General features: G+C 41.0%; 1 protein-coding gene across 2 annotated transcripts in view; it reads left to right on the top strand.

Annotated features, from left to right (window-relative positions):
* Window positions 1-520: 520 nt before the first annotated feature.
* The window catches only part of Etv5 (ETS variant transcription factor 5), a 57,959-nt gene continuing 31,260 nt past the window's right edge, over window positions 521-27,219 (top strand). Inside the window, exons 1-5 of one of the 2 annotated variants that reach the window (XM_048804031.1) lie at window positions 521-694; window positions 3,828-3,926; window positions 4,055-4,142; window positions 4,276-4,323; window positions 4,417-4,467. In XM_048804031.1, the coding sequence (XP_048659988.1) occupies window positions 3,882-3,926; window positions 4,055-4,142; window positions 4,276-4,323; window positions 4,417-4,467 (232 nt within the window). In that variant the 5' untranslated portion in view covers window positions 521-694; window positions 3,828-3,881. Of the gene's footprint in view, window positions 695-3,807; window positions 3,927-4,054; window positions 4,143-4,275; window positions 4,324-4,416; window positions 4,468-27,219 lie in introns of both variants that reach the window. The other variant, XM_015499957.2, reaches the window with a different exon arrangement.

Genomic DNA, 27,219 nt, shown 5'->3' with positions numbered 1-27,219 from the left:
GCCTGGTGCTGCAGCTGCGAACGTCTGGCGCCAAGCGACCCAATCCTGGCCGTGGCGTAGCTGAGGGAGGAGTGGGGGAGAGGGGAAAAGGGGGTAGAGCCGAGCCTTGGTGAAAAGTCCCGAGAGCTGCAAGAGGGGAAGTAACGGCGGCTCCTCCCGGCTTCGGCCCCTTTAAGTGCTTCACTGACTCAGCTAAGCTTCCCCCTCAGGTCGCGTTTTTTATGAATGAAAAACGTCCTTACATTCATTATATAAACAAGCCAATGCTGATTGGCCAATGGCCCCCGGTGCATAAATTATGTAAAACAGACCCCTGAGGGGGTGGAGAAAGACCTATCGTGGGCCAATAGGAGGTGGAGTTGGTGGGGCGGCTCCGCAGGATTTGCCCGAAGACAGGGTAAACAAGAAGTGATGGACAGCCGCGGGAACGGCCTCAGGCCAATGGGAACGAGTCTGGATTAGGGCCGCGGGCCAATGGCAGCGGGCGGAGCAGGGGGCTGCTGGGGGCCGGGCCAGCGCTCCAGCCTGGTTGGCAGCTGCCGCGCAGAGTCCAGCCGCTGGTGTACTGAGCGGTTCACCGTCTCCGGAGCGGCTCGACCCAGTCATTCGCCTAGGCGCCCAGGCCGGTGCGCGCGTGCGTGAGCGCGCCTGCGCCGCCGGGACCGCTGCAAGGGGCAGAGAGCAGCATCCTCAGGTGAGTGGGCGTTGAGGGGGCAAAGGGGCATCACAAGGTGTGTCCTGCAACGGGTCCGAAAGGCCCAGACGGCGAGAGTTCACTGGCTGATTCAGAATCCTAAAGTCAGGGTGCACATCTGGGGTGAACTCCGGGGGCTGACTGGCCCCTCCCCCCAGCGGCCCGGTCCGGTTCGGTTCCTGGGAGGCATCGGGCGGGGGCGGCTAACGGTTCCGGAGCGCGAGCGGAGCGGGTTTCCGCACATCGCGGGGGAGGCGCACCCGAGCGCTAGGTGCGGGTGCGGGGCTCAGGATCGAGGTGGGGGAACGCGGAGTTGCGGGGCTTTACTGTCTGGAGATCTGGGAGCCCTGAGGGGACTTGGAGGCTCGCGAGAAGAGACGCTTGGCGGAGCTTTGCAGTTAGGAGGAGGGGGCGGGAAGCAGCTTGAGGCTGAATGTTTGAGAGGTGCTCCCCCCACCCCCCGCAACACCAAAAAACCAAGAAGGGTTAAATGACATAGGCATGTGCAGCCTGCGGGTTTGGGGGTCGGCCAGGAACTTATGCAGCTCTTGCAAGTTTCAGATTTTGGAAAGTAGACACCCAGTCCCCCACTCCAATTCTTAGCAGGGTAAGGGCACCGGGTTCCGCGGCGACTCTTGAGAAAATCCAGGAGCGCCAGAACTGCGGCCTGGGGATGGTAGAAAGAAACACAGTGCGGAGCGGGGAAGAAGAGATGCTGGAGCCTCGCGGTGGATTGGGGGTCCGGCTGCATTTTCAGAGGGAACGGGGAACCGAACTCCTGGTGGAGGATGGGGTGCGGAGGAGAGATGTTTGGGGTTGGAGGGGGGTAAATTGGAGGCGGTGGGTAGCACACGGCGCCGCACCTCGTTTTTATGAATGTGGGTGACTTTATGAATGAAGCGGGTTTCTTTCGTTGGCTCGCTGCTCCCTGCGGCTTTTTTTTTTCCTCCCTTTCCCTTTTTGTGAATGAAGCATCGAGCTTTCTTCCTAAAACGCTGGGGTGAGGGGCCTGCGTCGGAGGCTGGGCGTGCGTTGGGAGTGGGGGCGGGGGCGCAGTTGAAGGAGTTTTCATGAATGGGGAAGGCTGGGAATTGGGTGGAAGTGTGTCTTGTTTTGTGAATGGGGCCCCGCGCTAGGGATCCAGTTACAGTCTCTACCTGATGTGGCGGCCGCGGCTCGCTTTCCCATTCATAAAACCAGGCCCGCTGCGCGCCACCGGGGAGGGGCCTCCATCGAGCCACAGCGCTGTGTTGAAGTTTTCCTGGGGGCACCCGGGAGGGGGGGTGCACAAAGGAAGTGGTTTAAACTCCTGGATGAACTCGAGCCTTCCCTTCAGGCTTTAAAAAATACTTTGAACACAATGTTTCTAGTCCTTGAACTCTGAGGGCTGCTTTAGATCCTCCGTGCTGCTTTGGATTCGTTTATGGCAGTTTCTTTTATTAAAATTTTAAAAGAAAATTTTATTCTCAGGGAGAAGTATTTCATCATGAAACTCTGAAAATATCTCCTCACCCCCCTCCCTGCTTTTCTCTTCTGTTGTCTCTCTTCTCCGATAGACATTTACAGAATTCCTAAGGCCACGACTTAATCAGACAGATTTTCGAAGGCGACAGAGAACTCTTTTTCATGCCCTTCAACTCAATGCTAAGATTTCTCAGATTTTCTATACGGGTTGGTGACATTTGAGAGAGGCTTTATTCTGAACGTTTTTGCGCTGTTAGGAAAGCAAGCAGGCAGGATGGCGGCAGTCTTTTTCTAGAAGTTATGAACTGTACTGTTATGCTCCTTTCTTTCCTTTGACTTTGAAAATATCTGATTACTCTGGCCAAGTGCTGAGAAGGCTGGCTGTGAAGAGTTTTCTTGTATCCTGCTCACTTGTGAAAATTTGATAGGTTCCACATTGTGAAAACAAATTGGATGGAATTGCCCATTGGGGAAAAAAAAAAAAAAGTTCCCCACTTAAAATTTATATGCAAGTTAAAAAAATTATTCATTAAGCATTGCTTAGGTCTGGGGTGAGTGAAATTAATGTTTTCCACCTTTATGTTTACCTAACTGCATTTTTATTTGGAGAATAAAATAAAGTTGGAAATGGTACCTTCCTAATATTGTTACTTTATTTTTCACAAATTACAAAACATTGTCTCATCTTGCATTTGACCCCAATCTTTTCCCCCAGCCCCAACACATACCAGGAATGAAAAGAGTTTAATGCTGGGGTGGGTGGGTGGATAATGTCTTGGAAATCTGACCTTACTATAAGAAAATAAAATTTAAATTATAATTCTTTTTTAAAGGTCTTTGGTAAAGATATGTTTAAAATATGTACAGTGAAATTGTTTATCAATTTCTTTTCATGGATATTTTATTCTTTTAGAAGTTGGAGATACCACAGATATCTCTATAAGTTGCCATGGAGATATTTGTGACATTACAGATATACACCTGTTTGGACAGAGGGTTTAGGTTTTAAATATAAAGAGTTGTGTCTGAAGATAAGTATACTTCTGATCAGTTTTTTCCTTGGAATTATACATAGTGTTTTTTACCACTGACCTATAAAATACTTTTAGAAACACCATGTGTGTTAGATTCTTAATTGCCAATAATTTGGAGTACTTAAACCCAGTTTCTCTACTTCCTGTCACTTTATTTTTAAAACCCTACTACAAATGCTCTGGAGTATCTTCTATATCAGAGAATCAAGAGATCACCTTTTAATGATGAAAATAAGGTTTTTGGTTTTGGGGGAGTTTTGTTTGTTTTTTGGGTTTTTGGTTTAGTTGTTTTGTTTTTTGTTTGTTTGGTTTTTTTTTGTTGTTGTTTGTTTGTTTTTTTGTAGAGGAAAAGGAGTACCAAGTCTATAATCTTAATGATAAAAGAAAGACAGACAGACAATAATGACTGGGTAAATGGATTTGGCACTGAGTACATTGTGAACCTTTGATACCATTAATCAAGTTCAAAGTTGGTCTGAAAGCTTACACTTTGAGTGGGCTTTTAAGTACTTCAGAGAAGGGTAGTGATTTTGTACAACCCTAAAGAAAGAGCAGTATAAAATTGCTTCATTGCCCCCCACCCCCCAGTTAAAATCTCCCAAATTCATATTACAGGAGGATCTCTTTTCCCCCAGAAATTACTCAATGCTGAAACCTTTCAAAGTGATATTAGAGACGTTGGAAGCACCATGGATGGGTTTTATGATCAGCAAGTCCCTTTTATGGTCCCAGGGGTAAGTTTATGTGGCTTTTGGTTTGTTTTGTCCTCCCTCTTCAGTGAGTCGTCTTCTCATTTGTTAGTGGGTCAGTTCCCTTTGGGCCTCTTTACTATACTTCAATCTTGTCTGTTGGCCTCTTTCAGAAATCTCGATCAGAGGAATGTCGAGGGCGGCCTGTGATTGACAGAAAGAGGAAGTTTTTGGACACAGATCTGGCTCATGATTCTGAAGGTAGTGAAGCTTTCCCCTCCTCTGTTTTGTCTTCCTCACATCACTCCCAGTGATAGCAGCATGTAGACTCTTCCCCTCTTCTCCCTTGCAGAAGTAATAGCCTCATTCTGGGGTCTTCTGTTTTTAATTCCAGAGTTGTTTCAGGATCTCAGTCAACTTCAAGAGGCTTGGTTAGCTGAAGGCAAGTTTCTTGGCTGTCCTATTTTCCATATAAAACATTTTACTGTGCCTTTTAATAAAACTTAAAGATCTAAAATAAAAATCTCTTTTTCAGCACAAGTTCCTGATGATGAACAATTTGTCCCAGATTTTCAGTCTGATAACTGTAAGTACCTTTCTGGTGAAGACACATTTGTTCTGAAATTGGTTGGTTTGGGATCATCAATGTCTAGAATATTCTTTTCAGCCATACCAAGCCAATTTGGACAGTGGCATGCATGTAGTTTCTTTTAATAATTCAAGACCTTTTGTTCCATTTCTTATTGAAATTATTTCTGAAATGCTTCTACTCTATTGCAGGCAAGATTTACTGAACATAATTTCATCCTAAATTTGTTTTTTTTGCGGGGAGGGGCAGGGAGAGCATACTGGGGGTTGAACTTGGGAGCTTGCATGTGTTAGGCAGACACTCTACTATTACATTACCAGTGCCCCCACACCTTCCCCTGCCCCAGTACTGGGGATTGAACCTAGGGGCACTGTTACCACTAAGCTACATCCTCAACCCTTTTATTTTTTATTTTTTGAGACAGGGTCTCACTGAGTTGCCCTGACTGGCCTCAAATTTGCAATCCTCCTGAGTAACTGGGATTACAGGCATATGCTACTGTGCCTGGCCTAAATTTCTTTTTACTTTTAAGAATATTGCAAAGCTCTGATCTCAAAATTGTGCATTAACTGACATATAAGATGCCGGGCCAAACAATTATTAATCATCCGAGTTCTTATAGCTTTTTTTTTTTTTTAATACATTAAGCCTTTGATACAAATGATGAATCTGGATATTTTTTTTCCTTTTAAAGAGGCAGCAGATAGTTAATGGGAAATTCCAGTTAATTGTGGTTTCACTCAACATGTTAAATTTTGTTTCTGCTAAGCTATCAGAGGGTGTCACAGAGTGACCTGATTTTATTTTTCTTGCAGTTGCTGTGACTTTACTGTTCATATAAGAGTAAAACCATTTTTATTAAAATGGTCATTAAGTGCTCATTACTTGAGATAATAAGATGCAGCTTGTGGCTCCAAAGATGGCTTTAGGTGCTGACAGGAGCACAGTTGGTTTTGACCTGAAGTGGGGGGGCTGTCCTCAACAGGTTTGGGAGCTTTTATGGTCCAGGCAGAGCTATCAAGGACAAAGCTGGCTGATGAAATTTGAGCAGCACAGGGCTGCTCTAGAGAGCATTAGTCACTGGCGAATGAGCAGGTTTAAGAGAGGCCTGGAGAAAATGCTGTCTCTCTTGAGAGTTGCATCATAGAAAAATTCATGTCTCTTAGTCATAGTTTATAATAACAAGCACCTGAGCCAGGCAAGGATTCAATTTCTCATTTTGCACCAAGATTTTTCCCACCTTTTTAAATCTGTGTGTGTGTGCATGTGTGTGTGTGTGTGTGTGTGTGTGTGTAAAAATGCCACTGGGAGAGAGGGTATCTTTGAGTCTAAGTAAAAGCTGGGTATTCTAAATCTATTAAATGAAAGAACAGAGGTACCAGCTAAACATTCTTTAATGATAGGCCTTATGTCCAAGGCACAATGCCATGAAACTTTAAAAGGAATGGACTAACACAGAGATGCATGGTTACCTTAGCTTTGTCGTAGCTTGCTGTGGATGTTTTCTATATGAAAGGAAACGCTTATTAATTATTGCCCTTTGATTGCTTTCAAGTGATTGGGAAGCTTGCCACTGAAAGGCTAAATAAAGATAATTCAAATATTTTGTGTGTGTGTGTATGTGTGTGTGTGTGTGTGAGAGAGAGAGAGAGAGAGAGAGAGAGAGCAAAATGAAAGACAGAATTTGTAATCTAACTTTGTTCTGTGTTGACAATTTGGCCCAGCCTTTCCATTTCTTGCTCAGAGCAACATAAACTAGAGTCTGTTTGGGAGGTGGCTTTCTTGGCAGAGGTTCTTTGAAACATTTTTATGACACTTTTGTTTGTTTCTCTGTAACCCAAAAGAGTTAAAAGGGAGGTGATTGCCTGTGCTGAAGCAAAGGTCTGTTCATAAGAGAAAGATGTCAGCAAATAAGATTTGTATTTGAAAAGATATTTATCTGGAAGAACAAGCTAAAGCAAAGAAATCAATAAATGTGTTTTGGTTCCTTAGAAATAATTCCTGCTTAGTGAATAGAATGTGCTAAGTTCAGTAATTAAAATACCATACCTTAAATGGAGGTGCTTTGGGAGATGTCCCTGATTACTAAGTGTGAGGTTTTTTACTTTGCTTTTTGCTTTAAATGCTTAAAGTTGAGTTTTTCTATATTTTAAGGATAAAATTGCAGCCTAGAAAAGCCTCCTCTAACTCTTATTTCTTGACATGGAGCTTAGGGAAGGATAGATTTAAATAGGTTTACTTGTTGAGAGGTTGGGCAAGAGCGCCATTATGGGGCAGTGTGGCCTTGAGCTGTTCATTCAGGCTGATCTGTTTGACTGTGGTTCAGACTGACATAGAGCCCCAGAAGAGCTGCCGGAGCCCACAGCTGGGCAGGGCAGAGCAGAGAACCCTTACTTCTTTGGGAAGACTTTCCACAGCCTTGTGTTGGAGGCCTCCATTCTAGTTATCTCTGGAAGAGGCCATGATTATTCCAGGGGAGGGAAAGAAACGTATTCAAATTTAATGAAGTCTTAGGAGTTAGTTTGAATCACCCAATCAATGAATTGTAAACCACACTTATAATTGCCAGGAAGAGCAAACCTTTTTTCCCACAGTACCAGAAACATTTGTAATAAACGTTCTTACCAGTAACCACTGATAATGTCAGCTTATCCTGTTAAAATGATTTGATTTAATTTTCCGGTATGCATGAGAGTGTGTGTAAGTATTAAGAAAAAACTGCTAAGTAATGTGAGTAATTTTTTTTTTATTTTGGGATATCAGTTTTGAGGATTATGACTTTTTTGGGGGGGGATAAACACTATAAGTTTAACTTCTAAAGAGATTATGTTTTCTAAGTTTTTCAGATTTGGGTTCCCTGCCCATAGATATCCATCCCTGAGTTATATGAATAAATGAAACTATTGTAAGTCTTATGGAAATGTCCAACTTACTTCTAGCTATGCAGACATTAATGAAGTATCTCTTACTACAAATTCCTAAAAGTCAAATTCAAGGAAGGAGAAAGTGTGACCTATGGACTATAAGCGTTCTGCCAGTACCTTCCATTGTCCCTTGGTCCTGAGAAGTAACCCTAAAAATCCTAGACTGTTTGAGCTGGAAGTCCCTTGTAGAGATCATCTTGTCTCACCCCTTCATTTTATAGCAGTAGCTGAAGAGACTGACCATTGATTGGTTTGGTGGCAAATAGGTTTAGGTGAAATGAGAAGGAAAAAAAAAATCTACAATAAAATTTTTTAAGAAACTCTCACAGAGCTGCAGAATCAGGCTACGGGCAGGCTCAATGGATTCAAAACTCTCTCTCATCATTTCAGATACCTGGAGGTGACTCTCAGGAGAAAGCCTTAGGGAGATTGCCAGCCATGTAGTCCAACACCTCAATTCTCTTCTGTGATCCCAAGAAAGCTATTACATCTAGTGCTTCAAGTTTATCCATTTAGGATTTGGAAGAGAGCAAGAAATTATAAAACAGAAAAATGATTAAAACTGATATTTCCTTAAAGACATATTAATGTGTATATAGATATTTTATCTGTTTATAAATCATTGCACGTATGTGTGTGTATCTATATAAATGAATGTACAGCTAAATACGTACATTATCATATAGACTACAAAACCAGGGAATCTGGGTCAGTATATCCATATATACACATCTTTACTACACATTTTTACAGAATTAACAAATAAAAGTCATAGATTGGTTCTCAAAAGCCCTTCAATGTGGGGGTGGAGTACATGTTACATTCTTTTTTTTCTGAACTGACTACTTGGGTACTTACGGGAGTAATACTAGATTTTGGCCTACATAAATAGCAGTTTTTAAAAATGCAGACTTCAGGGCTGGGGCTGTAGCTCAGTGGCAGAGCACTTGCCTTGCATGTATGAGACACTAGGTTCAATCCTCAGTGCCACATAAAAATAAATAAAACTACAAAAAAAATTTTTAAAAATGCAGAACTTCATTTCTTAGTTTTTAAAATATCACTCATTTGTTTCAGTGATGGTATTGTGAATCCCACCATCAGGATCTTGAGTAACAAAAATATTTAATACTGAGGAAAGAGCATGATAAAATCTTATTTTAAAATCATAGCCTCAATACTAAATACAATTTAGAGATTTGTTCTAAAATTCAAATGACCCCATTTTCCCCTTGAAGTGTTCTTTTTAGACCCGTGTTTCAAAAAGAATGGAACTACTGAAGGAAGTACAAGTAATTTCCTAAGGACTGACTAATTAACTGATAAGATCAACTTTTCATAAATACATTGCAGTAGATGGCTGGGGAAATAGGATTAATTGTTATGACAGCCCTTGAGCCTAAAACACATTGATCTTAATCCTGTGTCACTATGAGATTATTCTGCTGAAAAATTTTTTCTTTTTCTTTTAACATGGGAAGCAGATATAGTAGAAATAATCAGTTCCTTTCTTTTGGGCAAGGCACACACCTTTCTGACCTGATGGGATGTAGAAAGCTTCGTGTTTACTTGCTCTGTGGTCTAGGGCCATTTCCATTTGAAAGGATCCTCCTAAAGTCTTTAGCATTTTTTGGAAGATAAGAAAGAGAACTGTAGGCACTTCACAAAGGAGAGGCATAAGGAAGCCAAGGCTATTGGTTTATACTTTTTAGGAGCAAGTGGTTCTGTAGGTAGGGAGAAGGAAGAAAAGAATGCTGAAGAAAGCTGAGGAAAAGCATGGTCTGATTTTACAGAGTGACTTTCAAAGTCTTTGTTAGGCAGCCCCACTACCTTGTCTCTGGAGAGGTTGCTAAATGATCTGAAATCCTTCCTGTTTTGATAGCCTCTAACTCTCAAGGACTCAAGACATAAAGTACCCATTGATCTAAAAGAGCCTAAGTTTAACAAAGTCTGCTTTTTTCTAACTTTGATTCAGTTAGGCTTATTTAAAACAAAACCAGGTAGCCTTTCCAGTCCTTTATATTTCATGAGGAGACTTGAGGAGATAATCTCTGTCTTCCAGGCAGATCACCTGTGTAGGTTCCAGAAGCAACAAGATCCTGACATCTATCAAGAAGCCCCCAATCACTCGGGCCAGAGTTGTAGCTCTCTGATAGAGCATTTGCCTAGCATGTGTGAGGCACTGGGTTCGATCCTCAGCACTACATTAAAAATAAATAAATTAATTAAAGGGATTGTATCCATCTACAACTTAAATTTTTTTTTAAAGCCATTGTTCATTCCTTTCTCCTTTAATAGCCTTAAAAATTTACAAGATTAAGACATAGGTAGCTGATAAAGCCAAAAATTTGTATTGTCTGCCATTTCTACTATCTAAGAGTAGTATTGTGACTTCAGTTACTGGGAGTGGGATAGGTTTGGGTGCCTGATTCTTTGCCTAGAGACTGTTTCCTCCAGTGTTTCGTGCGTTTTAATGGTGGTAAAGCATATCCAGTCTCAGAGACTGACGGCCCCCTCTCAGGCATACGGCTGCCCTTGAGGCAGCTTGGGCCCCATCTGTGCCCTGGCACACAGTGCTTCTCTACTTGGATTCCAAGGAGCTCAGAGTCTTGTCATGTTGCAGCTCCCAGCTCTTGGATGAGTGCCAGGCATGCTGATGCCATTACCGGATTAGGTTGCTTTTTTAAAAATTCATTTTGTGAACTCATCAAACTCATTTAACAGAGGCTTTGGTCGTCAGTTTCTATCATTGTCCTTTTCCTCTAGGCTCTGCTAAAAGGAGTGGTGAGATACTAGGCCCCTAGTTGTGTGTGTGTGCATAAATCATATTATAATGTGTGTGCACCTTTGGGCCTGCTGGGGAGATGAAATGGACTAGCAACTCAGATGTTAAAGGGAGAAGAGCCCCACGTGAAAGGAACCTGCCTAGCAAATAAAGGAGATTTCCCTGATTAGAAGGAACAAGTATATAAGGAAAATTGCAGCAGAGGATGAAAGATTCCAAGAAGGAGGCTTAAATCTAGGTTTTAAAAAGCCAGGAATTTGAGTTTGGGCTCCTGAACCACCAAGGCATGGAGTGGGGGGATTGTAGTCAGAAAGACCTCAGAGGAATAGGGGCAGGCAGTGAAAAGACGTAAACATCAGACATTTGAAAAACAGCCAAATGTGTTAAGAAAAAAAAAAGAAAGAAAGAAAGAAAGAAAAAGAAAGACACAATCTGTGAACTCAGTTATCTCCTGGATTTGATTTTCATAAAGAAATATGCTTTTCCTTGAAATAAAATGTGGTTGTCAAACCGGCTCCATCAGCTCTCCCTAGGGGCAGTTATTAAAGGTTTGGAAAAAAATCTCTAAGAAACCAAACCAGTTTTTGGCTTTGTACTTTTGGAAATCTTGGAGTAAATTTCACCGTCCAATCCCAGACTTGCACATTCTTCCCTTTTAATGTCTCCTGGGCATTCAAAGGGTGTTCCAAACCCTTCCAAACCATGCCAAAGCCAAGAAAAGGCACTGTGAAACTGTCCTAATAGGGAGCTCACAGCCCCCTTCTCTGCAGCCAGAGAATCTGTGTCTCCAGAATCCCTCTCCCCTGGGAGGAAGCCAGGTGGCTCCCAGTGTAGCTACTGGCAATGAATGGGAAAGAAAGTCTAGAGAGGCAAGCTTCCAGAGAGAGCTGTCTCCTAATGCAAACCAGCTCGCCCAGGGGCAGGAGAAATACCAGTGAAGTCTGTTTTTCTCAGCTGGAAGCTACACTCCGATTCTGAACTGGACTGCTTCTGAACTGGGCTGCGTGTGATAGTTTTTCTTTTGCCTTTCCCCTTTTGCCAGAGGGCACTTCCCGACCTCACTTTTAGCAGATTTGCACACCCTTGCAGATTTCAGCAACAGTCTTGGCTGTTTAGATCCTAGGGAGGGTGCAAAGCAGGCAGGCGCCCCTGCAGTGTCTGAATTTCTTACATAAACAGAGCACACTGGGCGAGCAAGCGTCCCTGCCACGACAGCTGGGCGCTGGGCACTGTTAGGTCTGCCCTAGCTAGCTGAGCTGCAGACTCCCCCTTTTGCCTGAATGGAGCATTCCAAATTGGTTGTGAATGGAGGGCGGGGCTCACTTGCAGACTTTTTCAATGAATAACCAGACCCCATTGTGCAGCCTGTGGAAAAACAACCAACTCAAACAACACTGGGACTGTTAGAAATATGCTTGTGATTGGCAGCTTGGAGAGCCTCCAAAATTAGTTTCCTTTGGCTTCCCTGCTGCTCCCTGTTCTCCAAGCCTGGGCTTAATGGAGTTTGAGTTTTCTTTTAAGTGCTGTCTTTAACCCTCAAGCTGCCAGGCTGATGGGGCTGCATTTACAGGGAAGGACCGCCTCTGCTCAGGAGGCCACGAGTCCTCTCCTTATTGGCCCCCATCTTGTCTCCCTTTTTAGACTAGCTATCTAAAGGGCAGGATAATAGAGGTAGCTTCCCCTGGAGAGAGGTGTTGAGACTTGATCTGAGGATATTATCCTTTTATCTCCTTCCCTGGAGTTGTGGCTTTAACTCCCCACAGAAGATTCCTGTCTGCCCTTGGGCTCTGACCTCCATTGCTCTTCACTCCAGGCCTGAAGAACTTACCACACATGGATATTTCTTGATTAGGTTTATTTTTTTATTTTTATTAATTTATTGTGTGTGTGGTACTGGGGATCAAACTCAGGAGTTTGATCCTCTGAGCCACATCTCCAGTCCTTTTTATTTTGTTTTGAGATGGGGTCTTGCTGAGTTGTTGAGGCTGGCCTCAAGCTTATGATCCCTCTGATCCAGCCTCCCCAGTTGCTGGGATTACAGGCATGTGCCACTGTGCCCAACTTCTTGCTTAAGATTTTAACACTGGATTGACAAAGCTGTAATTATTCCTTGGCCGCCTTTCCTGTTTAATTTCCCACTGTGGATGGATAAATGTCATTTTATAAAATCACAAACTCTGGTATTCAGCTGAAGGGGAATCTCACTATGGCTGCAACCCTTACACTGGGCACTAATCAAATACTTTGCCTCCCAAAATGAGCATCGTAGGAAGTACCAGAAAGAACCCAGCCTCTGATCAAGCCCCAAACCAGAGTGACCTCTCCTCACACTGGAACCAGGCCAGGTTCTAGGGCTACATACACCTTAGCAGTGTCCACCATTAAACATCCTTCAGGGTGGGCATGGTTGTGCCTGTAGTCCCAGCAATTCAAGGAGGCTGAGGCAGAAGGATCACAAGTTCAAAGCCAGACTCAGCAACTTAGTGAGGCCCTAAGCAACTTAGCGAGACCCTGTCTGTAAATAAAATATAAAAAAGCATTGGCGATGTTGCTCAGTGGTTAAGCACCTCTGGGTTCAGTCCTTAGTATCAAAAAAAAAAAAAAAAAATCCTTCAGCTAGCTAATACTCACACAGGGCTCTGTGGGCTAGCCCAGGGCTATGTGATAAGGATCAAAAGAACAGTCCCGTTAAAAAGCAAAACAAAACTTAATAGTAATGATTCCATACATTTTCCTCAGGATTTTATGGATCCCTTTTTAGTGCTTACTCTACATCCTCACAATGATAATACTGCCATTTGCACTTGTATTTTGTCATAAGGTTTTTTCCCTGAAAGATTCCCTTTGCTGTAAATTGATCTTGTAAGCATACTTTCCCTTCCTTATTGAAAAAAAAAAAAAAAAAAAACAGGCCAGGGCAGATTGTCCTTCGGAGAGAGTTTGAAATGTGTCAGGAGGTGACCCTAGATATTGGTTGTGCAGGATGGTGCTGATAGGGGGCTTCTCCACTGGAGCTGAGGGGAACTTCGCTTACATAAACACTTTTTAGCTGAGTGCTTGGAAATGCTTTGTAATGGCCTGAAAGAGCACTTGACAAGGATGTTTTATACTTTCCCATAAAAAAAAAAAAAGTAGAATGGAAGATGGGGATGTCTCTTGCCCATGGTCACCCTTAGTGAAGACCAGATCCAGAGCCCACCCCAAGTTTCCTAATCTGCATTTTAATAGAGAAAAACTGAATGAAGGTGACTACACTGTGCTGAGGAATATCTTGAGCCAGAAAGTTTCTGTGTCTTCTCAATTATCTCTTCTTTTCTTCCTTTCCTGACCAGCCATAGAATTTTATTTCTTGAGAAAAGCACGTAGGGCCTAACATATTCTGTATCTTGATGAATATTAAATTTAGTCCCTGCTTCCAATCTCCATTTGTTGAAATAGGGAAAAAATGTTTCTAAGGCTCCAAGTGTCTCCAAAAGCAGAGAGGCCCTATGATATGTTTTTATCCAACTCAGCTACAGCAACCTGCTCTGCACAGTCAATACCTAGGAAATGTATTTTGTACGTGACTACATTCTCTCTTCCCAATACATCTTCCAATAGGCCTAATACCAGCCTCTTCACTAGTAGGAAAATAACTCTTTGAGTCTCAAAACCTGAATTCTAAGAGTCCTTGGGATGACCTTAGGAAAAAAAATATGCTATTTCTTATTTTTTTTAATATTTATTTTTTTTAGATGTAGATGGACTCAACACAATGCCTTTATTTTTTTTTTATGTGGTGCTGAGGATCGAACCCAGGTCCCGCTCAATAGACGAGCGTTCTACCGCTGAGCCACAATCCCAGCCCCTATTTCTTATTTTCTGTTTCTTTTTTTTGGATGCTTACATTAGTCAGGTGCTCCTTGGCTTCATTTAAACTTTGTGCAGCTGATACTTAATGCTTCCAGTAAGACTGCATGTGCTAGAGAACAAGGCACAGTCCAGGCACCCTGCTCACTTTCTTAGTTTCTGCTAGTAGGAGGAGGGCTGTGGACAGAAGGGAATGGTTTTGGAAGGAGAAGCTGATTCCTCTAGGGTTTGGATTTTCTCCTGTCAGATTTTAAGGATGAATTTTAAATTTGAAGTTGAAGATAAGATTTTCCACAGGGTTTAAATGCTATTTCAAGTACTGTTATATTTCATTTTAGTGCCAGTTTAGAAGAGAATTGTATAAATTGGGAGTAAGTGTAGAAAGGATGATAAAGCTTAAGGTTTGGTTTCGCTCCTTCTTTTTTCCTTTCAGGAAAAATGTCCTGTTATCCTTATGTAGGTGGTGTGTTCCACCCGAGCAGCCCTTCCTGGTCCGCCACAGCAGGGCTGGAGTGGGAAGACTAGGGCTCTCCTCAGACCTCTTTCTCAGTCTTGAAAATGAAACAGTTGCCTATCATTGGTAAATGTTACTATTAAAACCCTTTGAACAGCCATCCAAGGAAAAGTAGTAAGCTGGTCTGAGGATGCTCAGATCCTCCTTTTGGTGTAATCAGGTCAGTCAGTCACATATTTTTTCCTGTCAATGTCATATGCACAAAAGTAACCAACACCCCAGATGGAAGCAAGCTCTGTGGCTGAGTCTAAAGCCCCAGCCCACTACAGTGGAAGGGCGTAGTGCATCAGAAGCGGGGATGGGAGGGGGGTTCCTTATTTTTATCTTTTTATCTTTTTTTTTTTCAGTTAGATCTGTCCATGTGGACAAGCCATTTACTAAAACTGTTAAATACTTTGGTTTCTCCAAGACCCACAAGTTCTGGGATGTGATTCTTAATTAGAAATAATCATTCTGTACACAATTTTCTTGTGGAAGAGCTCCATCCATATCTATTGACACATGAGCCCTACCTTAATCAAAGTTGGCCCTGTTCTTTTCTAAGCTCCTTCTCTTTAATTTCTTATATTCAAGCCCTCTTAGGTTCCCATTCTTAGAATTCTAAAGCAACAATTCTAAATTGTTAGGATTGTTAGGACATGTGTCCTCGGAAGGAAAGAAGCTGCATAGATCCAAGTTGTTTCAAGTACAATGCTGTTGGAAAGAGTATGAACTTCAAGTAAACCCGAAACTAATTCATCTAGGTTAAAAAAAAAAAAAGTCTCTGCTACTGTTGGCATTCAGTTTTCTTCCTTACTTGATAACAGTTTTTCTGTTTGGAAATGACTATTTAAAAGATGCAGTTTGTACCAAGAAGGAGAGAGCACTTCAGTGCTAGACAATCATTCTTACCCACAGTTTACCATCTGTGAGTCAGGACATTCCTGATTTAGTACATATGTACAAAGTGGGCTCTTCTTACTTCCATGACCACTTCTTTGGGAGGAGGGAAGAAAGAGCATTAATACAAAGAATGTCTTTCTTTCTGTTTAGCCAGACTTAGAATAGAAGCCTTTGAAAATCACCTGTGTCTTTCTTGTTAGTATTGATAGAGGTGAAGAAAGGACAAAACCAGTGTCTCAAAATCCTCCTAGCAACCTGCCTTCCTAGCTGATGCCCAAGAACATGCCAGCTTTTCTACTCTGACAAACTTGACACTGGAACATATGTCACCCTCATGGCTCTTTTGTTCTGAAGACAGGCAGTAGACCAGTCTGTGCGTCTCTGTGCAGAACCCATTACTCTGAGCTCTTCCCTGGGCCCTCTGAACCTTTAGAGGTGGAAATGGCTTCTAGCTTTATGCATTGGGTGGGGGGAGGGGGGGTAGACAGCTTTGAGGAGTACCTTTGCTCTTCCTAGCCAAGCTTCCCTTTCCCATTTGTCCCACTGTCTATCCTTTAGGGCCTGAGTGTCATTCTTAACCTGGGTAACGTTTCTTATCTCTGGAAGGGGAGTAAAAAGGTAGTAACTGGGGAGGCTGAGGCAGGAGGATTGCAAGTTTGAGGTTAGCCTCAGTCACTTAGTGAGGCCCTAAGCAACTGAGTAAGATACTGGCTTAAAATAAAAATTAAAAGGGCTGGAGATGTAGCGTAGTGGTAAAGTACCCTGGGTTCAATGCCTCCCGTCCCCCAAGAAAAAGGTGGGCGGTGGGGAGAGAAGGAGAAAGGGGAATTATGGGGACTGAAGTAGAGCAAATTATATTCTGTGCTTATTTGGTTATGTGAAAATGAACCCCAGTCATGTATAACTATAATGAAAACTCATTTTAATAAAAGATGGGGGAAGTCTTGAGCTCCCCCTGGAGTTTGGAGTGCCCCCCACATTTTCCCTGGTCAGCCTGAGTGGTACTGTCCACCTGTTTGGTTGTAGTTGTAAATAATTCAGCGACATCTTAAGTTGACTCTCATGGGGAAAATTGGGGGTGTCATCTTCAGAGTTGGTGATGTGATTGTGAGGTATCATGTGCTCCAGAGCTAGCTGCTACTGTTGCTTGAAGAGGCCATGAGAAATGGTGGAGGGGGAAGGAAGGAATTTCTTGCTGGATCCTTGAGCTGGGCCTAGCAGAAGCAACTCTCCCAACTGCCTTCCCGCCCCCCATGTTAAATGACATCACTAGATAATGTCGACACCATAGTTCAAATAATATGATTCTAACAGTTAGGAATGCCTCCAACAGTTAGAAATCCAGAAATCCCCTTCCTGCAGAGTACATGTCCCTGTCAAGTCAATCCCTCTTCCCACAAAGAAGTTGATCTGCCTTTGTGATCGCAAAGCCACCATTTTCATCTCTTCCTGCTGTGATTCCAGCCAGAAAGGCTTTGTGCGAGGGTCTAATGGAAGCTAGGACCTGGGGCCCCTGAGGCTTGAATTGCTGATGTGCTTTGGCATCTTCAGAGCTGGGTTTTTCCGTAGTTGAATTTATCTTGCATCTCATATAGTTCACATTCCAAGGAGCAATAAGGGCATAAAATACTGTCATGCTTTGGGGCTGGGGTTGTACCTTACTGGTTGAGCGCTTGCCTTGCATGCATGAAGCACTGGGTTCGATCCTCCACACCACACAAAAATAAATAAATAAAATAAAGATGTTGTGTCCATCTATACAAAAAAAAAAAATACTATAACACTGGCTTTATGCAAACCAAATTAGAAATGCCCCACTCCTAAAACAAACATATACCCTGCAGCACCTTGCCATCAAAGAACAACTCTATACACTCCAGCATTTTCCCAGAGGAAGTGATGTTCTACAAACCCAATACTTCATACATGTCACAATTTAGACCCACGGTGCTGTTATCAGCTGAACTCCACAGTGGAGATTAAGGGTGATCTGGGATAAACTGGGAAGGGGAGAGAGGCTTACAGAGCATGGCTTCATGGACTTAACCTCTTCAGGTTAAATTGTCTAATTTTAAACCTAGGTGGGGGAAATTTTATCACTAACTCTTAATTCCTCTAAACTGGGAGAAATTCACTCTCTCTCAGGGGGCTTCTTGAAAAATTAGTCCAGTTATTTTCTAAGCTCCTTTTCCTTCCCTTAATTTCTAAGTCCTACATTCAGGGACCTTGGGTTTCCATTGTCAGAATTCTAAAGTAATCTTCCAATGTTCCTAACAACTGTGTGTTTCTGCCACCCCATTTATATATCAAGAGTGGGTTCTCTGAAGACACAGGCTCTACACTGTCTTTCAAGCAAAGTGCTTAGCATTTTTTTTAATAGTTCACTAGAGAAATTCCTGGGCTTGTTCCCCCCAAATACAGTTCTGGTTCTTGAATTTCCCAACACTTGGTATAACCTCAACTGCTCTTAGATATAAGAGATGTCCCCTTACTTCACTTCTGTTCCCACTGTAGTAAGACCTGGCTCTGATTGCACTGGTTATCATTTCACTCTGGTATTCCCCAGCTTTTTTTAATGTAGGGTCATTAAAACTTCAAAAACTTGAATCTTGATCTTAGGTTGGTGCTATTCCTATTCCAGTGTAACCCTAACTCGTTTTGTTGGATCTGTTCTTCCCCTTGCCCATATCATGATATTAAGTTCAAAGCCTTTTTCCTGGAGCTGATTGTGTTACCCAAATATCTGGGACTAAATTCTAACAATAGAGTGGGGTTTTTTTGTCCACACACCAATTATTGAAGCCTTTTTTGCTGAGTGTAGTTTTTTTTCACACTGCATAGGAGAAATCTGATTCCTGTAGCCAAATGTTCCAGGAACTAGCTCCATTGGTTCCTAATTTGGCTTGTGGGTTATTTATTGTACAGAAGGTGATATCGCCATATAGAAAGGACTTTAACCTCATGGTTAATCCTATACTCTGGGACCCCGAAATATACCATGAGGGTCTTTTGGTCCTTGCTGAGAAACAGGACAAATTGGAAAAAATACCTGGAATAATCAACATCATAACCTCCTCCCACCGTAACCTCCTCCCTCCGCCGTGGTTAATTATCAATCTAAAATCCTGAGTACTACAACTGTGCCAATCCTAAAGCAATCTTCTCTATACCTACTGATTCCCTATCTCAAAGTAGAAACCTTATTTTCTTCATGTAGGACTTAGCCTAAGACAAATGCATCTGTTCTTGAAGTTTGAGATTGAAGAATGAACTTGCCCTGAAATCTCACGGGGTGTGTCTGCGTAGGTGTTGACTGTACCAAATGTTTATCGTGTCTCTCAGACATTGACTCCATCCCATACTCCTGCTGCCATCCTTGGTTCCTAAGGCATAAATGCACAAGGGATTCTCCAAGGCCAGCATGCTTTCTTCAATACAATTTAGATCTTTAGCTCCGTATCCCTTTCTGATTCCACAGCCTGATAAGCTAGTTTGGGCCAGTCGGAGCCTCAGAACCTCTTGTGCCTTTCCCGCCAAGGGCCCAGCAGCAGAAGTCTTGGCCACCCAATTCAAGTTCTGTTTCCTTGCCCTGGTCTTGGTCCTGTTCAGCCATTAGGGACAGAAATTGCCAAGCCAGCTGCTTGGGGGATGAGAATGAGGGAGAACCTCAAGAAAGAGACCTTGAATTCTTTTTAATTCTGCTAACCTTCACAGTTGATGATAACTGTATTTTGCTCTCTTGAGGACTCTGGAGATAAAATCTAATGCATTGTCTAGCTTTTCTGGTAATGTTCTAACCTTGTGAATATATATTCACAAAGAATGAATTTTTTTCCCCAAGAATGTTTTATGGCATTGAGTTGGACATATGTTTTAGTTCCTGTTATATATCAGTAATATGTATATGGAATTACTGATGGGTGTTACTTTGGCTGGTCATTTTGTACTTAAGCAGTCTTTTTACTTAAGCAGTCAAGTGTTGGCAGCAGGAAATAGTCACAGTGGGAGCAGTGGCAGTTTTTGCCATCTCTAGAGTGTTTTCCTTGCCCTTTTAAGTGGGCCAAGGCCAACAAAATATTTGAGAACCACAGGCTTAGACTTTAGAGTATGACCAACATTTATCCTTGTGTAATTTTAGATTCCCAGGGTTGTATTATCCTTCCAATTTGGTAACAAGCCAAGGGTGGCTTTCTTCATGTGTGAATGCATGGGTTTGAAGTTCTTAACACTTCTGCTTTTGACATGTTAGTCAACCATAAAATAAAGGATTTTTTTCCCCCTCTTAATGTTTTTTTTTCCATTTCTTAGAGGAAATGGAATATAATATGTCTTATTGGATTTATTTTTAAGACAGATTCCTACATTTACTTCATTTATTTCTGTATATGTATCCTTTTTTTCCTTCTGAAATATTTGAAAGCAAGTTGCAGACATTATGGCATTTCACCCCCATGTACTTTGTGTGCATCTGCAAAGATTAAGGACATTCTTCCCTTTATCCTAAGAAAATTACATGTCATTTGGTGTAATACTCAGAATTTTCCAGTTGTTCCCAACAGTCTTTTATGGCTAATGTTGATATTGTTTCTTGTTTGTTTGTTTGTTTTACCTAAAATTGAATGAAGAATCACACATTGCATTTATTTTATTCCTCATATATCTTCTTTAATCTACAATAGTCTCCCAATTTTGCCCACATAACACTGACTTTTTAAGAGTACTGGCCAGTTATTTTATAGTTGTCAAGTTTTTTAGGATACATTTTAAAAGGATATATAGAAATGCAGATAGCACTCAGAAATGCTGATCTCAGGCCTAGAAATACAATATATTGTTGATTCTCTCACTTTTCCCATCCATGTATGTACTGACCTTAAAAGAACAGAGTGAGTCCCTTTAATCCCATCACAAATAGTTTGTGCATATTTGGGGTGAGGGGCTTTGGGGAGGACTCATTATTATTATTTTTTAGCACAACTTGTTTAATAGTTGATCCTACAATTTATGAATGATTTTTCACTACATTAAATTTGAGAATTTATGCTTACGAAGGTTCAGTGTATTAGATGTTGAAATAGCATTTTCCCCTATACCTCCTCCAGTTCTGCTTTTAGAACGTGTACCCCCTGACTAAAATTGGTATTTCCATTTTTTATTTTCAAAACCTGTTGCCAGGCAGGATCAATGCTAACCATTCAGATGAGTTTGAGCATGCCTCTTATTGGCTTGAGAAATCTTAGACATCCCTTTTTCCACATACTCTTTTTTAAACTGCCAGAAACAATCCACTCACTTGGTGTTCTTGTGATCCATATTGTTCCCAGAACAGGGTATTATATACTTCCATTGTCATTCACTAGTGCTGCTATAGCAATCACAAAGAATATGGAGATAATAAATTTTATGCCTACAATGAGTTTCTACTTGGTCCTAAAATAGAAAAACATTTCTGACTACTTCTAATAATATGGCAGAACTTAAAAAATAAGCCTCATCCTATTCACCCTTTTTTTTTCTTGCTAATTAGCTGTATGAGCTTTGTCTCACAATTCATCAAAAAAGGCCAGAGCTAAGAAAAGGCAAGACAAGGTTAGAAAGTAGACTTTTGACTTTATCTTGATTTTTCAAATCACAGACCCCAGAGAATACTCCCTCTGGTCACTAAAAGCCCTCTGGTCTTTGGGATGCTAGACAAGTTAAGGGTAAACCATCAAGGAAGAAGAGGCCACATCTGCTCTTTCCTGTTGGGTCCTTTGGTTCTTGTTTTGCCAATGTCATTTTTATATTCACATGTCCCTCTGCTTGATAGTCTTTTCTTTGCCTTCTTTCCTCATGTTCTCTACACCTGACATAATCAAAAAATAGTATGGTTAGATGCCCTGGGCTTCCCCACCCTCATTTCTTGACTAAACAGCACATGGTTCTTCCCTTAGAGGGAAATGGGTGCCATAGTAGCAGTTTGAGAAGCAGTGACCCCAAGCTGGTAGTCAACATAGTAGTATGTTTAGGAATCAACCTACCTCACTTTATTTAGGATTATGGTCTGGAATCTTAATAATATCTGGCCATGACTGTTTGAATACATTCCACATCACATTTGTTCTGAAGTGCTATCGGAGGCTCTGGAGCAGACACTGGCCACCTGAGACGCAACCTCATGGGCATGCCATTCAGAAGCAGGTGTTGGTGTTCTGGTCAATTTCCGTCATGAGACACAAACTTCCATGTAAAGTAAGAGGATCATGGCTGTTGAATGTGACCAAATAAGGGCCTCTCCCAAGGCCAGGCTCACACAGCTGATTTGGAAAAGATGAGTCTGTCCCACGTGAAGGTAATGAAACTGAAGAAGGGAGGAGGAAAACCCTAAAACAAAATCTAAAGGACAACTGGTGGAAGGCAGGCAAAGCCTCTGTGTAGAGCAGCAGAAGTCAGGGTGGGTTTAGGCCTTCTTCCCCTCAGACTGCAGTTTAACTGCAATTTCATTTACTCTCCTCCGTAGCTACATAAATGTTTCATGTATTCACAACAAAGTCTGTGGCAAATTGAAACTTAGATGATTTTGAAACACCAAAGGAAATTCTTATTAGTCAAGGTAGGTTTTGCCTTTAAGAAAAAAATCCTTTTGAATAAAACTTTCATTCATCATAACATTTAACATAAGTGCTTCCCCTTGTTCATGTCCCCTTGCTGTACTGGTGAAGTTTGCTATTAACCCTGTGTATAAGGTAGCTGCCCCAGACAGAGTCCACAGGCCTGTACTTGTGGACAGGAAAAAAAAAATTTGCCAGTGGAGAGAATTATTATTTCTTTTGAATGGACCAGCTTATCTTTTTTTTCTATCTTAAAATAATTGGGTTATTTCTTTGGAAGATAATTTTTCTTTTGTGATGGTAGAAAAGCTTTCTAAAATTTGAGGAATCTTAGCATTAACTCATTGATGTCATTGGGACAGGACAGAGCTGCTTTTTAAAAAAAGTAGAAACTTAATCGAAGTAATAGAAATCATAAGGGTACAGCTGCATGATGAACTTTCGTGAACATTATAATCATTTAGATCAGGAAACAACTTATCAGAATACAAGAAGTCTCCTTTTGCCCTATCCACTTGAAAGTAACCTCTGTTCTGCTTTAATGGATTAATTTCATCTCTTTTCGTACTTTATATAAATGGATGCATACAGTGTATAACTTTTTGTGTCTGGATGCTTTTGCTCAGCATATATGTGACATTCATATTCATGCAGTTGAAATTTATTCATTCTCATTCTGTATAGTGCTAAGATTTTGTTTGTGGTTACATGGAACTTATAGATAAACTTTGGAACAATTGGTCTCTTTATAATATCAAGCTTTCCAATCCATAACAATACATTTTTATTGGAACTTTGGAACAATTGCTCTCTTTATAATATCAAGCTTTCCAATCCATAACAATACATTTTTACATTTTTTGAGAGTCTTTTAATTTTTCTTAGTGTTTTGTAATTTTTAGTATAGGCATCTTACATGTTTTTTATTAGATGTATTCCTAGATATTTGATGTTCTTGTTGTTATTAGGAATTATTTTTTAAATTTCACATTGTTTTGGATATTGGATATAGAAATAGTTCTTTTTTCTATATTGACCTTATATCCAATGACTTTGCAAAATTAGACTGGTTCTTAAACTTTGTGGATACTTTAATATTTTCTATGTAACCAACCAAACTATCTGTGAATAATGACAATTATATTTCTTCCTTTCTAATCCTTCTGCCTTGTGTTTGTTTTTCTTGCCTTATTGCATTGGCTAGGATCAAGCCTTTTTTTTTTTTTTTTTTTTTTTTTAATCATCTCTGGGTCAGAAAAATTTTTGAAGGGGCTCCCTAGTGTAATATGAAGAGCAACTAGGAAATTATATTCATTCACTCATAAACACCAAAAGTTTTTTATATTTATTTTTTGGCTGTACTGGGGATTTAACCAAGGGGTATTCTACCGGTCCTGTTATTGAGGCATTGATTGATTGATTGCAATACAGGTATTGAACACAGGGAGCTTTACTACTGAGCTGTCTCTCAGCCCTTTTTATTTTATTTTGAGATAAGATCTTGCCAAGTTGCCAAGGATGACCTCAAACTCAGTCTTCCAGCCTTAGCCTCCCAAATTACTGGAATTACCAGTCATGCACTACTATGTCCAGCCATATCTAAATTTAAAATGTTATAGTATAAAGCAGTCCACCATATTTGTAATGCATACCCATAAATAAATAATTAAATCTGATTTACTAACTGCCCTTGGCATTTCTATCCCTGAAAAGCAGAAACTTATTTATATTCATAGATAGATAGATAGATATAGATATAAATATATAGATATAACATAATATTCATTTATATATTATAAAATTTGGCAAGGATCCTTAACAGAGTTCTTGTCAAATAGGTATTCAAAGTGTTCCTGCCTCAGAGGTATATAAGAGAGGTTGTCCAGAAGCATTTTTAGGGAAGGACAGGGTTTCTGGTGTGAGAGACAGCACCCACTCAATAGTATGGAGTCTGCTTAGTTAGTGACTGGCTGTAGAAGATAACAGGTCTTCCAGAGTGCCTGCATTTGTCTAAATGAGCTGAAGACTTTGATCAACTTGAGTATAAAAGGAGAATGTGACCTTTTAAGTGGAAATTAGAACAAGAGGCAAGGATTGCCAAAAAAATGAAGGCTTTTGAGTCAGAAAAGTTAGTTGCCAATAGGGGTGAAGGAGGATCCTAGGCATTTTGGTGTCTTGCAGATAGGCGAAGGTGTTCATTCTTGAGTGTAATTAAGTGTCTGAGGTGTAACCCTACTGGACAGTGCAGAGGAGACATAAGGATACAGCCTTGGCAGTGGCAAAAAGTAATTCTTCCATTGTCTTCTCCTGGTTTGTCTTCCTTCTCCATCTCGTTTCCTATTTCTTTAATCCCTTTTTAATCCCTTTTTGATTTAGTCTTTTTCCTATCAGATTCCATCTGGGAGGTAATGGAATGGAATGGCCAAGAACTGCTTGGGTGGAAATTCCAGGCATTTACTGTGGCATATTTCTTTGAGCCTTATTTTCCTGTCTGTAAATGAAGATAATGAAGTAGTTTTGTTTGCCTTTTGTTTTTGTTTGTTTGTTTTTTGGTACCAGGGATTGAACTCAGGGGCACTTAACCACTGAGCCACATCTCCAGCCTTTTTTTTTTTATTATTATTTTTTATTTTGAGACAGGGCCTTGCTAAGTTGCTTAGGGCCTTGCAAAATTGCTTAGGCTGGCTTTGAACTTGCAATCCTCCTGTCTTAGCTTTCCAAGTGTCTGGGATTACAGGCATGCACCACCAAACCCAGCGAAAGTAGTTTTCTTATTTGGCTAGGAAAATTGAATGAAATAAGGTACATGAAAGCAATTTGGCAAAGAGTAAATGTTAAGAGGTCTGCCCATGTGCCTCTTTGTTGGTCTCTCTTGTTCTTTTCCAGAGGTATGGTTTTTCCTTGCCCATTTTTCCTGTGTTCTAGAGCACTTTCTCTTAACCAGGTGCAATGAAGTATTTTTATTTTAGTTGAGAAAAAAGGTTTTAACATTTTTAATGTACAGAGTGAGTGAGTGGAATATCTTCCATTTTTGTCAATATGGCAGAAGACTGCTAAAAGGACGGTAGGAAGCCTTTGCTTCTTCTCCCCTCTCATGGGTAGCTCCAAAATCTTCATCAAGTCCTTCAACTCTTTTGGTCTCAGGGGACACTTAACCACTGATCTCCATCCCTAGCCTTTAAAATTTTTTTTCTCTCTAATTTAGGGCCTCTCTAAATTGCTGAGATTGGCCTTGAAATTTTGATCCTCCTGCCTCAGCCTTCTGAGTCACTGGGATTACAGGCATGGGCCACCATGCCCAGTTCTTCAGAGTTCTTATCTGTATGTGTAAGGGCTTGATTTATGTGTATTAAGGTCTTAGTCTCTCTTAACTGCATCTATGAAAGGATGCTAAGAATCAAATTATGCATGCATTGAGGAAGGGCCTATGTCTAGTTTGCTTTCCATTACATCCTCAGAACCTCCAGAATGGTTGGCCCATAGAAGATACTCAAAGAATACAGTGAGAGGACGAGAAAAGGAAAGGAAGAAGAATTCTTTACGATAAAGAAGAAGGTGGTCCATATTCATCAAGAATTCTTGTTAGGGCACCATTGACCCATACTATGGGCCCGTCTTCGTAACTCTGGGCTTAAAATCAAAGTTTCTAATTGAAGAAGATATTTATCAGTTCAAATAGTAAACACTTTTAACATTTCTAACTTCCCCTCAAGAGTTTATGATCTGTTTTCATTTCCAATTTGTTGCTGTCCTTTATAGTCCTAGGTCTCTGTCATTGTTTAAGGCAGCTATGCAAAGGTACTCTATTTTTGAAAGCACAGGGTATAATTATGCAACATCATAGCACCATCTGCAAGGTGCTGTGCTATTTTCTTTATTTCTCAGGCAGCATCGCATACCTCATTTTACAAATGAGGAAACAGACTGAAAGCAAAGAACATTCCTTGGGCTTCTGAGTTCCTGCTTTAAATACACCACTGTCTCCAACACATGCCATAGTCTGGGCTTCTACCTCTGGTCCAGCATAACTTTGGGGGAACTGAGCTTTCTTCCTCACCACTCATAGGATCCCTAACACTCATAGGATCCTCCTGTCAGGATAGATCTGTGAGACCTTCCATTCTTCTTCCTTCCATGTTTCATTGTCCTTCAAATGGTTGATTCCTGGGGGAAGAAACTATACGTGACTAACATTGTACCTAAACTTATAGGGTGGATGTGGTCCCTGCCTTCAAGGTTAAGAACCAATTGGAAATAGAATCTGCTTGTTTGCTCTCCAACATTTCTTGAACTCCCCTTTGTTTATAGAACAGAAGATTTTACATGTAAAATAGTTTTCAGGTGAAAAAATACTATAAAAACTTAGAACCAAAATGGTGTAATACACGCTAAAAGTTCTGTTTATATTTGAAGAAATGAAGACATCAAAATTAGCTAAACTTAGGTCAAAAAGTGATTACAAATGAATACTTTTAGACAAAGTAAGAAAAGTACTTTTCAGGGGCATGTAACTTTTGTTTAGACTGGAACATCATTACTTGTCTCCATTATTTTGCCCAAAATACCTATGGCAGAGGACTAGTGAGAGTAGAGTCAGTAACCAGGGCCATGCTGAGAGCTGCCTCAGGGGGACCATGTTCTGTGTCAATCGTCTGACTCTCCCTCCACATTTAATAACAACATCCAAACAACAACAATCTTGGCTACTTTGTGTCTGAATATCTGAAGACATTTGATAACAATTGAGTGTTGGCTGCCATGATGTCACCATCGAAAAATCATGAGAGACTCTAATATTAGACTTCTAAATATAATCTGCCTGTTCTCAACTTATTTCATGTATTCCGGAAAAGCAATTGGCATTATGTAAGAAAGGAATTATAAAAACCAGTCTTTTTTAGTCAGTCACTGGCAGGACTCAGCTAAACCTTGTTGTCTGGGGTCAGGGGCATTGGTGCACACCCGTAATCCCAGCTACTCAGGAGGTGGAGGTAGTAGGATCACAAATTCAAGGCCAGCCTAGGTAGTTTATAGACCCTCTCAAGATAAAAAATAAAAAGGGCTGGGGGTGTGGGTCAGAGGTAGAACATTTGCATGCCATGCACAGAACCTTGTGTTCAATCCTCAGTATCTCTCTCTCTCTCTCTCTCTCTCTCTCTCTCTCTCTCTCTCACAAACACACACACACACACACACACACACACA

Source organism: Marmota marmota, unplaced genomic scaffold, assembly GCF_001458135.2.
Source record: "Marmota marmota marmota unplaced genomic scaffold, marMar, whole genome shotgun sequence".
Lineage (NCBI taxonomy): Eukaryota > Metazoa > Chordata > Mammalia > Rodentia > Sciuridae > Marmota > Marmota marmota.
This window is presented reverse-complemented; position numbering and strand designations above follow the sequence as displayed.